The sequence below is a fragment of the Phoxinus phoxinus genome (genome assembly GCF_949152265.1).
Source record: "Phoxinus phoxinus genome assembly, chromosome: 25".
Classification (NCBI taxonomy): domain Eukaryota; kingdom Metazoa; phylum Chordata; class Actinopteri; order Cypriniformes; family Leuciscidae; genus Phoxinus; species Phoxinus phoxinus.
The window spans coordinates 18,713,147-18,729,794 of NC_136900.1; the positions used below are offsets into that span (position 1 = coordinate 18,713,147).

Here is a 16,648-nt window from a genome sequence, read left to right on the forward strand (position 1 = left end):
TGATTTTGCGCTGTATTAGAAGACATTTAGCATCTACATGAATATTACTTATTGATGTATATTTTTAAAATTGTAAATATCAATTAAACTTACACCATGTAACATTTTTTGTTCAAAATTGACAACATTTAAATGAGTCAACACATCATCAATCCTTCTTCCAAAACGTGTTTTTGTCTTACCTGATTCAGTACGGTAAGCCTATTAAGTGTTTATATTTAACCGAAAAGTTACATAGTGTACCTTTAAATTCAATTGAGTCAATAATTAATTATTGTTAATTATCATTATTAACATAACTGTGTCAAATTCATTGGAAAGAGAGGGGTATTAATGCGGCAATATACAAAATAAATATTTTCTAAAATATTAAAATATATTAATTGTCAGAAAGATTTGTTTTCTTTGAGAACATTCTGTAGCCAAATGTGTAATCTGATTTTTCTTTTCTTTTATATACTTTTGATTAGAGACCAAATGAGTCTGAACATACCTCCCTCTAGTGGACAATATATAAACCATCAGGCTTAACTCCATGGACAACTAGTGTCTGAAAGTGTCTCTTTAAGGTCATATTTAAACAACCTGCACTCAAGGCACACCCATACTTACACTACATCTACAGCAGTCAGCACTGCTCTTGTGGAACAGATGTTTGAAATAGTTTGCAGTTTCATTAGCAATGTCAGCTTCAGGACTCACACAGGAGTTCGTAGGCCGCCTCGCTTACAGTTACAAAGATCACAGCAATTATACCCTTCACCAAGGTCTAGGCTACGTCCTTGCTTCAGGTTACAGTTTCTGATCGACTAAGAACACATATAGTCTAAGCAACTTTCCACACATGGATAGATAGGAGAGTATGTCGCTATTAGCCAAGATGGTTGTCGCATGATTCCTAGATTTACTATTCCTAGATGGGAGACTTCATGCCGAAGTCTCCCATAGCTCTTACTTGCACAGAACATCCAACGCACACACAAAAGTACTAGGGAATCGCAGTTTCTCCAAGGTTGAAGAGGGCCTGAGCTAACTATCATTAGGACAAACTACCAAAGCATACTGATAATACATTCCCTACTCAGGAAGAAGTACAGATACAACAGATACAACCAGAACATTCACATACAGTACATTGGCTAATACAAGTATAAGCCACACTTATAGGAACACACCGACTTTTTGGGACTTTAGCTTATTCGTCGTATCCCCCAGAGTTAGATAAGTCCATATATACCCTTTTCATCTCTATGCTAGCTTAGCACAAAGACTGCAGGTAAATGGCTCCAGCTAGCATACTGCTCCCAATAAGTGACAAAATAACGCCAACATTTTCCTATTTACATGTTGTGATTTGTATAGTCACAGCGTGTACAAATAACAAGGTCACATGAGACACAGCCATCTTCTAACCGTATATATACATACTGGGAACTATATTCTCAGAAGGCGAAGCACTGCTACTTCTGCCGAGTGATTTGCTCGCAGCACCTGAGAAGCAGAGAGTTCGCTCAGAGTGTTGCGCTAATCACTCCGCCCAAGTAGCAGTGCTTCGCCTTCTGAGAATATAGTTCCCAGTATGTAGGCAACCTAGGAAGTCAGGGAAGTCGTTGTTTAAGTTTCATTTCAAACTGTTCACACATTGACAATAAAAAAGCCAGTAAAACATGAAAAATCTTACATATAGCCCCTTTAACATTTTAATTGTGACTTAAAAGTATCTGAATACTTTTTGGTGCGTCTGTAGTGTCCACAGGGACTATGAGTTGTTCATGTTATTTATGCAGTACCTGCTTTAGCACCAACATCACCAGGTGTCTGAGACGAGGATTACAGATTAAGGCCAGGATGTTGTGTCTGAGATCATAGGTAAAACACACAAACCACGTTACTAGCATGTTGTAAATGTAGCTATAGTAGGCTATAGTTACAAAATATAAAACATAAACTGTAAAATATTTTTCTTCTTTTTTATCGCAAAGCAATGATTGTAGCTACAGATGTATGTCAACGGAAAACACCCCTAGTGTAATGTGAACATGATACAAATTGGATGGGTCGGGCTGTTGACAGGCTAAGTGTTTGTGTGTCATGATCTCTTTTGCACTGTTTGCTCTGTACAGTTATACGGGCCTGTCTCCATCTCTCTCGCGTGTCTCCACCGCCATCCATCTCTTTCAGATCTCCTGTGTTGTTCCCAACCCGCCGTAATGACTAAATGATGAGGCACTGTCACAAAGTAACCTATTTTTATCCACTCAAGTTCTTGTTAAAATGATAAATTATGAAAATGACTTTGTTGAGCAGCTTAACATACCTGGAACAGGAAGGTATGATTTGTTGAGGGCTGAGGCCCTCCAGGACGATTCATCTAAATATTGTATAGTATTTTATAATTCATAATATTCCAAACATTATTGCTGTAAAATGTATCACTTGTCCATGTACTGGTTTTTATACCAATTCATTTTAAGTGTAATACCAATGCCCAGTAATATGCCATAAAGAATAGAATACAATTGAACAATAAACAAAACACAACATAATAGAACAAATAGAATTGAACACAACTCAACAGATCCAAATACAGCAACCATAGAATAGAATAGAACATAAAACAACAGAATATAATTGAATTGAATAAAATATAACTTTCTTTCATATTCTGTTTTTCCCCCATTAGTTCCTGTTTCTCCTCTTTGTATAGTTTCGGTTTCCTTGATTACTGATTACATCCTTGTTTGTTTCTATGGTAACTTTGAGTGGCACCTGTCTCTCATTATCTTCGCCTTGTATTTATGCTCCCTGTTTATTTTAGTCCTTTGGTGGTTCTCGTTTATTATTTATGTGGTTAGCGTTTATCCCTTCGTGAGTTCTTGTGTTTCTCAATATTTTGGAATGTAATGAAAACTGTCTACTTAAAGAATAGAACACAATAGAATATAACTTAATAAACCATAAAACAGAATAGAATAAAAAAAAAACAATAGAACAAAATATAAAAGAGCACAAAATGGAGCACAAAGAATAGCATTGAATGAAACTCAACACAATAGACTAGAACACAACAGAATAGAATTTATCACTCAATAAAAGAACAGAATATAATAAAAACAATAGAATAGAACCCAACATACCATAAAAATAGCAGAACAGAGAATTAAATTTAACTACAAAATAATAGAATATAATAAAACAACACAATAGAATAGAATAGCACACAATAGCACGCAACTTAACACACAAATGAACTGAATAATAAAACATTATAGAACAGAATTTACCACACCATAAAATAACTAATTAGGAAAGAACACATAATAGAACTCAACTCAAGAACAGAACAGAAAAAAAATTAAATAGAACAGAGATACGACAAAAGACCAGAAGAGAACAGCACATAGAGTAGGACACAAGTCAACACAATAGAACTCAACACACAAGCACAGATTAGAACAACACTCAATAGAATATGATAGGATAGAATTAAACTTAACACAATACAATAAAACTCAACACACCACAAAATAACAAAACAGAAATGAATTTATAAGAAAAATAATAGAGTGAAATACAATAAAAAACAATAGAATAGAACTCAACACATCAAAAAATGTGGAATTTAACTCTCCATAAAGAATAGCATAGAACTTAACACGCCATAAAAACTGAATAGAATAATATAGAATAGAACAAAACAGAATAGAATATAGAATAGAAAACAACAGAACAGTAACAGATCTGCCCTTTGTTGAATGACACACACTCACACGTGTGTGTATAACACAGCATGCATTAAGACGAGATGAAAATATCAGGTCATGGGCACGCAGGGGGTTGCATTTGATCTTCTGTTCCATGATCTACCAGGCATGTCTTTTCAGCTCGCCCCCTCCCCTCTCCTCCTCTCCTGCTACTACACACTGGCTGTCAGCTGCCGGTCTCATGACCTGGACGGTACACACTGAGCATGCCCGAGCTGTCGTGTGTTGTCAGGGAGAAAGCAGACAGCGGAGACAACGAGAAAAGCAAGCCATGAGAGGAGCTAACGTTAGATGAGAGACAGTAACGCTAGACAATAGGGCCGGGGTACCCTATTTCTAATTAAAACTCTTTGTGTCAGCCAACTCACTTTATACACACGCCATTTTGGGATGTTGTTAAGGTTATGCCATACAAACCTCGTTTAAAGCATCTGCCTTGTCTTCAAGAGGTAAGACTGGAATTTTATTTTACAGTGCAGAACTACTGCAAATGTAATATAGCTAGTTTAATATTTTATGGATTCTTGTGCTCATATTACGTTGTATTCATTCATATTTTTGTTCATTCATTTATTGTTTAAAGAAAACATCAGAACATCCAACAGGTGTACAGGATAATTAACAAAGACAAATGACGTGTGTAAAGAACAGAAACAACGGACTTATACAGTGTCCACATTATTTATTATAATTTATTTAAAAATACCGTATTCGATAGGGCTATATATTATAAAATAAATCAATAAATGTAATCCTCCATATAAAATAATATAAAATATGCAATCACATTTTAAGTGTTTTGTAATGTGCACCACACACAAAGTCAATATGTGGTGCCACAAATTAACTCGAAATGGATGTTTAATGAATTACCACTATTGAAATGTGTTGTCAGACTGCCACGGAGATGACTTTGCTAATGGACCCCAATAAATAATCGCAGCCCTTCAGTCGGCTTTGTTCAACCTGCGTTGGCTTCCCAGACAAATCCCAGCCTAGCCAAACCACACTTAGCTGGAATGGATGAATGTGGCAGAGGAAACTCACTAGAGCAGCATCTATGAACAGCATGGTAGGAAATCAAACATGCCAATCATTATCTATGGCACTGTACGTAAATAAGATGCCTTTACTGACAGTAACCAGACCAAGCGGATGATCTAAGATGTAGGCTGCCCCACTGACACACTCACACTCACTAGATTACTGACTGACTGATAAGGGCTATTCAGTGTCTAATGAATGGGGGATGGGTAATGAATTAGTGCTTTACAGGGGAAATTATCTGTGAATAACTTTTTCAGAGCATCGGTGAGCAATTCTGGAGCGACGAGGACTCGGATGGTGACAGCGATGGTGAGGATTTCATCTACGGCGCCCAGGTTAGCATATTACCAAACAATCTATTTGGAACTCATGCTAAACCGGAAGCTAATTAGCTAAATTAGTAAACAAAGCTAGTTTTGTTTATTTATTCATGTATTTTATAGATCTATCTACATGTATTTTATCTATAATTTGTTCATTTTGCTCATCTACATACGTCAGTGGGCCAGTGGCTGAATGTAGAGTGCATAGGGGTTACCAAAGTGCATTGTGGGGTTTTTAGGGGATTAGTGTGGGTTTAAAGGCGGATCCCTAGTATGAGGAGCAGCAGATGGCTCCAGTTTTTCAGATTACCTGAACCTGGTTCAGATTACTTGGCAAAACGAAGGGTATCTTGTCCTCTCTTAATGAATAACAAATGAATGTATCGTTCGGGACATTATTTTAACTTGGTTGAGCTCCTAAAACAGTAAAATGACCATTGGTTTTAGTTCAGCATCAATGTAACATAACTGCAAGCTAAATAATTAAAAATCATTTTGATATTACAAATGAAAGAATGGTTTCCATGTCAGATCTAGCTGTACACACTCTGATTAAGTGCTACACTTCAAGTAACGTGTAAAAAGGGTCATATTAAAGGTTCGTATTTTTTCATTCATGTGATATCCGCAGCACAGTCACTAAGGACAGAAACTTCTTTTTCACCATAAATATGCCTTAAAGGGGTGGTATAATGCCCTTTTCACAATATGTAAATAAGTCTTTGATATCCCCAGAGTGTGTATGTGAAGTTTTAGCTCATAATACCCCACATGTATTTTAATCTAGCATATTAAAATTGTCACTTTTTGAGGGTGGGTAAAAACGCACTGTTTTTGTGTCTGTCCCTTTAAATGCAAATGAGCTGCTGCTCCCGGGAGAGGGGCCGGAGCTTCAAGAGCTCCTGTCCTTTTTCCTCACACAGACATGCACTGAACATTTCTAAACTTTTAGCCTTTTAGTTCAAACTGGAGCAAGACAAAAATGGAGATACTCAAGAAGAAGTGACAACATGTGGAAGCAACAGGACATTTCTGAATGGTTGAATTTATGTAGCTTAGTGTAGTTATCTTCTAGTCATTGATTAGCACAATCTGTCATGATAATCTATAAATCGTGTTCCTTTAGTTGCAGGACGTTTTTCGTTCAGTACAGGGTTATTGTCGTTAAATAAAACTTTTTCTATTTATTACTTATATTTATTATCATCAATAGACATGAAATGTATCGTAGTACATTGTAGATGTATGTACTCTTATGCTAACGCAAGTTTCCATGCAGGGTCATTATCCCACTGACCTGAGTCGACACCCGCAGCTGGACATCGATGTTGGTGCAGTGAAGGACATCTATTCTGAAAGTGCCGTTTTTGTCAGGTACATTTTGACCCACGAAGCTTCAGCAAGTCCCATGAAATGCTAACATGGGAAAAAAATGAAATCAAGTAAGCTTGAATATGAGGATCATGTGATTTCTACTGTGTTTGAGGTCATTGTTCATGATTATTTTATTTATCACAACTTAAAATTCAACATTAAAATAAGAAATAATGTGTTTCAACTATAAAAAGTATGTGTTCATGCTAGTCCGACTTAAAATATTAAGTTTAGTTAACTTTAGTTTAGTTTAGTTAAGTTGGATATTTAAGTTATCTCAACAAATTTTAAGTTGTTATAACTAATTGCAGCCACAGTTTTTTTACAGTGCTTGGTTGGGAAGCCTATGTCCACAAAATGTTCACCATCAATGTAACTGGAGTTTTTACCTGTTCTCTTTATCTCAGGGAGTATGAGACCATTGACGATGTGGACATTGACCTGCACATTAATGTCAGCTTCCTGGATGTAAGAGCTTTTGGAATTTACTTTAATAATTTCCATATTTAACATATTCCAAATGAGCCATTTGAAAAAGGGCAGAAATGCACCATCACGTAGGAAAAAGTTCACATCTCGTACTTGGGGCTATTATAGTTAACTTTAAATAAAACTGAAACCATAAAAAGGACTTTTGTTACTTAAAATAAAATAAACGTTAAATAAAATAAAATATAAAAAATCTAAAGTATCTAAAAGCTACTAAAATAATGTTTGCATTCTGCAGGAGGAGGTGGCGTCAGCATGGAAGGTCAGTAGAACTGAGCCAATCATTTTACGCCTTCGTTTCTCCCTCTCCCAGTATCTGGATGGACCAGGTGAGTAACTATTTTAGTTACGAAAGACAGGAAGTGACTCAACTTAAATCCGCTGACAGCATCTCCACCTCTTTAAGAACCCACCGTGGAGGTGTTCCAGCCAACTTGTAAAGATGGTTTCTGCCTTGGGGTGCAGCTTAAAAGGTGAGCTGTGTTTCTATTCTATTTTGTCCAAACTGACATCCTGCATATGCCTCCGTAATGATTACACCAACAAATATTGATGTCTTCTCCCAGAATTCTCAGCACTTTTGTATCTAATCAATGGAAACATCTCAGCAACGAGTTCCTGAACGCACAACAGAGGAAGAGACACAGCTGGTTTAAGGCTGGAGGAACCATCAAGAAGTTCAGAGCTGGACTCAGCATCTTCTCACCAATAACCAAGTAAGATAAGATCCAATGTAGAGCAGTGGTTCTCAACCACAAGCGGCCCACTAGCCTCAGTGATCATCCAAGGGGAACCGCGAGATAATGTTTAAAAAAAGAATTCACAAGCTACCTTGTAACCAATCACGTCAACCTGTGATCGACAACGAGTGGACCTCTGAGCTGGTGTGAGTGAATGGAGGCGGGGCTAATTTGCATATTCATAAAACCGCTTGCAGTATTGATTTGGAGAATAAGGGGGACCTTGGAGTAAAAAAAGTTGAGAACCACTGATCTAGAGAGTAAAAAATATGTGCCTAATAGTAATATTAACAGTGTTACATGTTAACGGCTGTTTTCCCCCCAGGTGCTCCAGTGTTCCTCTAATTCAGGGGCCTGGCGGGAAAGCAAGGCCAGCAGGACAAGAGTTGAGAGTGACCCGCTTGATGAGTCGCTCCATGTCCTGCACCAAAGGAGATCTGCACACCCCCAACCCAATTGGACAAGTGCGTTTAAACATGCCTACATATAATAATGCAATCTATATATCATGATATCACACATGTCCTTCAGAAATCAAGAAACATTTCTTAATATTATCAATGTTAAAACCATCCTCCTCTTTTAACAGACTGTGGCCGTCCCAGGCTCAAGATCCACAGTGCACATCACCACCAGGCAGCTCATTCAACTCTTCTTCTCCTCACAAGCGCTCATGCACTGCAAGAGCATCCCGACCCTGGAGTACGGCTTCCTCGTGCAGGTATACCTCAACATTATTCAATGCATTCAACGTTTAAATGTAAAACACTTCTAAGATTTGCATAATGACTTGCACTTGATCTTATTTCTTGTATTCTTTCTTGCCGTTTTATTCATACAACAATTTAACCTGATTATCCAACTTATCCTTTTTTGTCCTCTAGGTTATGAAGTACTCGGAACAAAGGATCCCAACTCTGAACGATTATTGCGTGGTCTGTGACGAACAGCATGTCTTTCAGAACGGCTCCATGCTCAAGGTACATCACGTACTTGGAAACCTCCATTGAAATACACCGGTACGTCCATACCACTATAATCACAATCTATTTTCTCATTGTGTCGTTCAGCCTGCTGTTTGTACGAGAGAACTGTGCGTGTTCTCCTTCAGCACTCTGGGCGTTATGTCAGGAGCCGCGGAAGATGTAGCCACAGGAGCTGAGGTATCACACACACTTCACTTTGCTAAATCAAGCCATTACCATACCATAGACTTCTATTGTTGTTATATAAGATGGTTTTATATAAAATGTATATACACTACCGGTCAAAAGTTTGGTATAATTACGTTTTTTTTTATGTTGTTGAGAGAAGTCTCTCTTATGCTCACCAAGGCTGCATTTATTTGATCAAAATACAGGAAAAAAGTGATACAAATATTATTGTATTGATGTCAAATATTATTACAGTTTAAAATAACTATTTTCTATTTGAATAGATTTTAAAATGTTATTTATTCATTTTATGTCAAAGCTGAATTTTCAGCATCATTACTCCAGTCTTTAGTGTCACATGATCATTCATAAATCATTCTAATATGCTGATTTGGTGCTTGTGGTGCTTTATTATTTTTTAAAATAAGAAATTAATAGTTGTATTCAGCAAGGATTCATTACATTTATCAAAGGTGACAGTAAAGATATTTATAATGTTACAAAAGATTTCTATTTCAAATAAATGTTGTTCTTTTGAATTTTCTATCAAGTATCAAGGTCACCACAAAAATATTAAGCAAATATTAATAACTGAGTACCAAATCAGCATATTAGAATGATTTCTGAAGGATCATGTGCCACTGAAGACTGGAGTAATGATGCTGAAAATTCAGCTTTGATCACAGGAATGAATTACATTTTGTGTATATTTACCAGTAAATAGAAAATAGTTATTTTAAATTCTAATAATATTTCACAATATTACTGTTTTACACAGGTAGTGGACCTGCTGGTGGCAATGTGTCGTGCTGCACTTGAATCTGCCCGTAAAAGCATCATCTTTGACCCTTACCCCTCGGTCGTTGACCCTCACGACCCCAAGTCTCTGGCCTTCAATCCGAAGGTAGCTTCTTTACCAAACAAAACGTTTCGAATTTCGAATTTTACAATTCTGGAATTTCCTGTTTAGAATGACTGTGTGACTTTCTTCGTTCATTTTCCGCTTATAGAAAAGAAGTTACGAGCGGCTGCAAAGAGCATTAGACAGCATCACGTCAATCCGAGAAATAACACAAGTGAGTAATTTGTAAAATGCCAACACTATTTGAGATACGCAATTTTACATTATCCGTGTCTTGACAGTTTGAAGCAATTCTGGTCAATATAAGAGGACAATTTCAAAGCCTGTTGTTGTGACACACCTCCTGCTGCCAGTTGGTGGCGCTAAGACTGTGACTCTAAACTAATATTTTACAGGGCCCTTATGTTGAAATAAAGAAACAGATGGACAAAATGGACCCGCTTGCACATCCTCTGCTGCAGTGGTGAGTGAAGCTGTGCTTCCTCAGACATTTTCCTGTCATCGTAATGACCCTTAATCTTCTTTTTCTTCTCAGGATTATATCCAGCAACAGGTCTCACTTTGTCAAGCTGCCCTCCAGCAGGGTAAGGACGTCTGATCACATTTCCTCTCAAAAAACAGTGTGACTAAACCTTTATTTCCTCTGTCTCACTCCTCCGTGTTTGTGCTTCCAGCAACTGAAGTTCATGCACACCTCCCATCAGTTCCTGCTCCTCAGCAGTCCTCCCGCCAAAGAGGCCCGCTTTCGCACCGCCCGAAAACTCCACGGCAGCGCGTTCGCTTTTCAGTGAGCTTCAGTTTAGCATGAGATCATAGCATGATCACTAACATAAACCATCCTGGAGCAACATGAAAATCTTGACTTTTGTGACTAATCCCTGGTTCTCTGTCTTCAGTGGTTCTCATATTGAAAACTGGCACTCCATTCTACGAAATGGACTTGTTAATGCCTCCTACACGAAACTGCAGGTACCACGGTTACCCCTAATGTATTGTGTTACCCTACCACAGATTTCCTACTTAGCATATTGGGCCTTGGCCAATATTTCTTCCTGTTCTCTTTGACACAAGCTGCATGGGGCGGCCTATGGGAAGGGCATCTACCTCAGCCCCATCTCTAGCATCTCATTTGGATACTCAGGTAGGAGTCTTTGATGCAATATTTTTTTTTTAAATATGCATCGAAAAGTTAATCGTTTTGGACATATTTTGACAATTTGGGACAGGGACTATGATAACAGTTAGGTCTTCGGGGGTTTTCAAACTAGGGTCCAGGAACTTTTCAGGGCTGCAAGGGGGTCCACAGAAAATTTGAGAAAAACATATTGAAATGTATTTTAGGTTTTTCAAGGTTATTGTGTTAACCTAAGATATTAATTAAATATGTTTAATGCAATAATTTAACAATTTCGATTTATCATTTTCTAAAAACTGGTCAGATATTATTGGTCAGATTAATTACCATAAATATAAATTATTTATACTAATATTTTTTTTTTCTATAGAAACTGGTCAGTTTATGCAATGAATCACAATAAATGTAAATTATTTGTATTTTCTACTATAGAATTGGTCAGATTATGAGATGAATCACAATAAATATAAATGATTTGTATTTTCTGTAGAAACTGGTCAGATTATGAGATTAATCACAATAAGTATAAATTATTTGTATTTTCTATAGAATTGGTCAGATTATGAGATGAATCACAATAAATGTAAATTATTTGTATTTTCTGTAGAAATTGGTCAGATTATTAGATTAATCACAATAAATGTAAATTATTTGTATTTTATATAGGAACTGGTCATATTATGAGATTAATCACAATAGATATAAATTATTTGTATTTTCTAAAGAAACTGGTCGGATTATGAGATTAATCACAATAAATATAAATTATTTGTATTTTCTGTAGAAATTAGTCAGATTATGAGATCACAAAAAGTATTATTTTTTCTTTCTTTTTTTAAGGGTCAGAGAAAGTAATACCTTAATATTTGAATATGATAATCATTATGTACTATGATTTATATCCAATTACCATCAATACCTCTGCCAGATTATGTTTTTAAGGAAACTTTTCTGAAGTATTTGAAATAACTTTGAATGTTTTACTGTGTAAATGAATGGTGCTGTATTTGTGTGCAGGAATGGGAAAAGGACAGCACCACATGCCTACTAAAGAGGAATTAGTACAGCACTACAACCGGGTCAACACTGTCTTAAAGGTATTAACTCTATCTGTGGAGATTGGACTGATACGGATGTATTACAGGTGCAATCTGTAGTTAATCGTACTTGGTGAGTCCAACCTGATTGAAAACAATATAAGCAGAGTCATATAAGTGTTATTGGTTCCCTTTTGGGATTGCACTCACATCGATAGTTTATCAGCTACAAGAAAGACACTTCTTACTTTCTTGTATTGTATGTGTCATTGTTAAATATGTCTTTTTTCTTTTGCAGTGTCGACCCGTACATTCAAGGTTTCTTCAGAGTCGGAATCTGAACTGCGTTGCTCTGTGTGAGGGTATGATGTTAATAATACCTGGAAATACAAATTATGTCATTCAAATCATTGTAGAGATTTTTTACTAATAGTAAACATTTTAAAAGTGCCTTATTAATTTTTTTTCAACAGTAATAACATCCAAGGATCTACAGAAACATGGAAATATTTGGGTTTGCCCGATTTCTGATCACGTCTGCACACGGTTCTTTTTTGTGTGAGTATCTTCCCAGCTAACAGGGGAGGTTAACTTTTATGATTAAACAAAATGGTCCATTTTGATTTCATGCCGCCTTTAATAAAACATTTGTTCAAAGTTATCGGGTCTTATTAAAGTTCTCAAACCGTTAGCACAAAAAACATAATTTATAGAACATTCATGGAACGTTTTTACCTGAAACGTTTAGTTGCACATTTCAAAAATTGTACTACTTGTTTAAGGAAGTTCAGAGAACATTAAAAAGTAACAATCCCATAAATGGTAAAAGTGAAGAAAGAAGAAGAAAATCTGGGAAAATCGTTTTTAAAACATTTAAATATGTGGATATTTTTAACGTTCAAATGTGACATTTTTAAATATTTATGTGAACATTAACAAAACAATCATAAAACATTTTTGTTTGCTGGTTCTACGCTTTAGCATGTTCTTTGTCTGTCATTCCTCAGGTACGAGGACGGTCAGGTAGGAGATGCTAACATAAACACACAGGACGTCCGGATACAGAAAGAGATATTGCGGGTGATTGGAGGACAATCGAGCTGACTGACCCGTTTCACCACTGTGACGCTTTGAGAAACTTTACAAGGGAACATATCAACTGAATATGGGAAAGAATTACCTCAAACTATGTGTTTTTGGTGACACTAACCTCCAGTCAAGTTTGTCTTTATATGGAAAGAACGGAAACCCTTTTTGTAACTTTTTTGATAAAACATTTTCTTGGTTTTTAATTTAGTCTCTATTTATGTCATGTTTGCTTTACATTTTTCTACATCATGAGAAGTGCTGTTAATTAGTGTTAAATTTACAGCAGTTGAAAAAAAAAATCCCATTTTGCCCACTGGGGGTCTCTATTGCCTAAAGAGAATAACTTGGAAATGAAATAGGAAAGGCTTCTAATTCTATAAACCTGCCATTTTAAAGTGTTTACATCTATTTACATCTACCACTAGAGATTATAGGTCATGTTTAATGTATGTTTACTAGTGAAATGCAGCATATCCGTCAGTTGATTGAGTTTATTTTCATGAGAATGTCGTGATGCCACTTGTTATATGGATCTTAAACCTCTTACATGAAATGAAAACAAGTTTGGTGCTGTGCACTATGAAGGCATCGTGTTCTCATTCACTCTTCAGAGAGCTTTGAGCGGAGAAGAATGACAATAAACTACACACTGACACATTACAGACGAAAAAGGTATGATTTTTGTCGGTGTCCAATGTAAGACGAGACGACGCTAAACTAATATGAGGGTCGTGCTTTCAAACGGCCCATTTTTGAATGTCTGCTCAATTTCAATACATCAACGACTACAAACCAACATTCTTCAAAATATCTTCTTTTGTGTTCAGCATAACAAAGAAACTCGTACAGGTTTGGTGAGTATATAGGCTAAATCATGATATAAATTTCATTTTGGGTGAACTGTCCCTCTTAAGACCTCTCAATTTCCCTCAATAAAAACGGTTTATAAACGGACTGAATAATGTCTAAACCTGCCATAACGTTTCTACAAACTGTTGGTGTACAGTCTATAAATATAACTTTGTAAAAACAATAGATGTCGATGAAAAATCCCCATAATGTTAGAAATAAATAGGCTAGGTCTGTTGTCATACTCTTATCTGTCTGTCACGACCCCTAAAAAAAATTAATAGTGTGTTGCATCGCGCCAGAGTCCCAAAGGACATTTTGACTTCTCGGTTTAGCCAGCGGGTCTGTTCTCCTCTGAAGCAGATAAACACATAATAATTCATAACAGTGCACTACATCCACATGAGCCCCGCATCTGCTCCGAGACCCCATACCCTCCCTTTTTACATCATATTACATTTTTATTTAGCCTACATAATTTTACTAGAATATTGTGTGTGTGTGTTTTGTGTTAGAATGATTTACTTAATATTATGTATTATATTTAATTGAATTGTATTTATGTGTTATTTATTATAATAAAACAGGATACAACATTTTCATAATAATACAATGTTACTGCTAAAGTTCTGCTTAATCCCATATTAAAATGCATTTAGCAAAATGATAATGTGCAATTATGAAGCCATTAAAAACATTTTTTATTGTTATTATATTAACTAAGTATGTATTTTACGTTGTAAATAAGTTACATTAAGGTCCTATACAAAAATGTTATAGGCCAGGCTTAAAAATGGTCATTTTAAACTGGAGGTCCAATACAATCTCTCTGTTTTGAAGATGCCTATATAAAACACAATTGTTCTCTCTTCTTATTTTAAAACAACAAAATTGAAAAAGGCTTGTTTTTCTAATTATGGTATCCACTTTGACTAAATTGCCTCTTCTTTATAGGCTAAATTATGTTTTGACTTCCGAAAACTGCTTTGTATGATAATGTGCACATGATTTTTCTTTATCATTTACTCTAAAGTTTTCTTTTAGTCGACAGGACCTGTGCAAAATGGATAGATGTTTAGCACATCTTTCATTAAAATACACTGTAAAATAAATGTTGTTTCCACTTAAAATTAAGTGTTCGTGCTTCCTTAACATTTTAAGTTTAGTCGACTTGAAATGTGAAGTTGTATTGTCTAAGTGACAATTTGGATATTTGAGTTGACTAAACGTACAATTTCTAAGGGAGCATGAACACTTGCTTTTTTTAAGTTGAAACAAAAAATTTCCCCCCAGTGCAGACATCACTGAGACATCCCGATGTTAGTTTAAATGATCCACGTTTTATTCTGTTAGTCCTTCGATTCCCCTTTCTTTTACACTCTACCTTTCACTGAGTGTGGTTATTATCTTTCTCGGGACGCATTTGAATGCTTTGACCCGCGCAAATGTTGTACAAGTGCAGATCACGGCTGAACACACCTCGATACAATCCAGCTCGGGTAGTTCTGACACCCTCAGCAAAAAGTGTTCAAAAAGCACTTGGACTGAGCCGTAAGGGAGAACCGTTCCAGAATGGAAGTGAGGCATGAAGGAGCCCTTTTCCAATTTTTCATCAGCGAGAAAATTACCCGGGCAGTTTTCAACCTTGCATATTTCTCGCTACAGAGGAACTTGCTGTTACAGTTTGTTTTTGAAACGCTCTTGACGTGCGCCCAATTTCTCCTTCCACACCAGCGGACGTGAAGTAAAAAGCGAATCTTTAATATTCCTCTCATTCCTTTGTAAGAGAGATTGCCTCTTTAACCAAAGTTCTCACTGAAGCCCCACTCAGTCGCCTCACACCATTAAACAAACTTCATTCTGACTTCATTTCCCTGTGGGTGTTGCAATCTGCAGTGCTCCTCTTTGAGACCTAATTTCCCTTTAATTAAATTAGTAAGACTTCCAAAGAAATCCGCCAGAGAGGCCCTGCGGCTTGGTTTCTGTTGTCGGGCAGATAACGGCTGTGAGTGTGTGTCGTCTATGGAGATTGATAAAGTAATTGAAACAGTAATTGTCAACATGTTCGCTTTTATCTGTTCTGGGAGCTTACTAAAATAAGACCGTCTGGTTGGCAGTGCACTTGAAAGGCCCAGTTTTACCACCAGCATATCTGTAACTGGTCCTATAGCATCTTTAAAGACACTCACTGAAATCTGTCCACTCTTCAGATTAGAGAATGTTTACACTGTAAAATAGCATTCATTTTGGTAGGAAACAATGTAAAAATGCTACAGTCAAAATCTCTACCAAATATGCAAGATAAACATATAAATGAAATAAAAAAAATACACACAAATGAAATAAAATTATAAAACAAAAACATTATACAGTATATAAAAAAGTATAAATAATAATACGTAATTCATCATTTAATTTAAAATAATTTAGTTTATTTTAGCATCTTTTAAAACATTATATTTACGTCTAAATGATAAATTATATATTATTTAGTAACATGTTTAATAATTCAATACATATTAAGTTATTAATAATAACATTTTGCAGTAATTTTGCTATGGAATATTGATAAAACAGTTTCTTACAAGTAAACCGTATAAATAATGTTATATGAAATTGTGTTATATTTTAAAATACAATATATATACTTTTAAAGTAAAATATATTTTTTAGATATTTTTAAATTATGAATCGCCTTATATATATTTTTTTAACTTAAAGGGAGAAAAACATCCCTACATCAACCATCACATTTATATAGATTTTTTAAAGGGTATTTCTCTTA

At 35.8% G+C, this 16,648-nt stretch overlaps 2 protein-coding genes across 4 annotated transcripts in view; both read left to right on the forward strand.

The window, feature by feature from the left end:
• The window catches only part of etfbkmt (electron transfer flavoprotein subunit beta lysine methyltransferase), a 325,550-nt gene that overhangs the window by 242,086 nt on the left and 66,816 nt on the right, over positions 1-16,648 (forward strand). The gene's annotated exons all lie outside the window — the stretch shown is intronic.
• parp6b (poly (ADP-ribose) polymerase family, member 6b) lies at positions 3,944-13,686 on the forward strand. Of its 3 annotated transcripts, none has more exons than XM_079603786.1 (23): positions 3,944-4,213; positions 4,660-4,836; positions 5,069-5,146; positions 6,414-6,508; positions 6,916-6,976; positions 7,236-7,326; positions 7,404-7,470; positions 7,564-7,713; positions 8,063-8,201; positions 8,327-8,458; positions 8,622-8,717; positions 8,808-8,900; positions 9,670-9,795; positions 9,902-9,967; positions 10,149-10,216; positions 10,289-10,337; positions 10,428-10,540; positions 10,650-10,722; positions 10,825-10,894; positions 11,906-11,985; positions 12,224-12,287; positions 12,399-12,483; positions 12,933-13,686. In XM_079603786.1, exons 2-23 carry the CDS (start codon positions 4,792-4,794, stop codon positions 13,027-13,029), a joined length of 1,938 nt encoding a protein of 645 aa, XP_079459912.1. In that variant the 5' UTR covers positions 3,944-4,213; positions 4,660-4,791; the 3' UTR covers positions 13,030-13,686. The 3 variants fall into 3 exon arrangements, with proteins under 3 accessions (XP_079459912.1, XP_079459913.1, XP_079459914.1); XM_079603787.1 differs by having other exon boundaries at positions 3,946-4,213; positions 7,311-7,326; XM_079603788.1 differs by having other exon boundaries at positions 3,960-4,213; positions 7,236-7,259.

Excerpts from the sequence above, each read along its gene's own strand:
- parp6b (XM_079603786.1), top strand. The coding sequence starts at position 4,792 with ATGTGGCAGAGGAAACTCACTAGAGCAGCATCTATGAACAGCATG. Across the intron at positions 7,327-7,403 it reads CCAGTATCTGGATGGACCAG|AACCCACCGTGGAGGTGTTC; the intron begins GTGAGTAACTAT and ends CACCTCTTTAAG. Across the intron at positions 10,723-10,824 it reads CCTCCTACACGAAACTGCAG|CTGCATGGGGCGGCCTATGG; the intron begins GTACCACGGTTA and ends CTTTGACACAAG.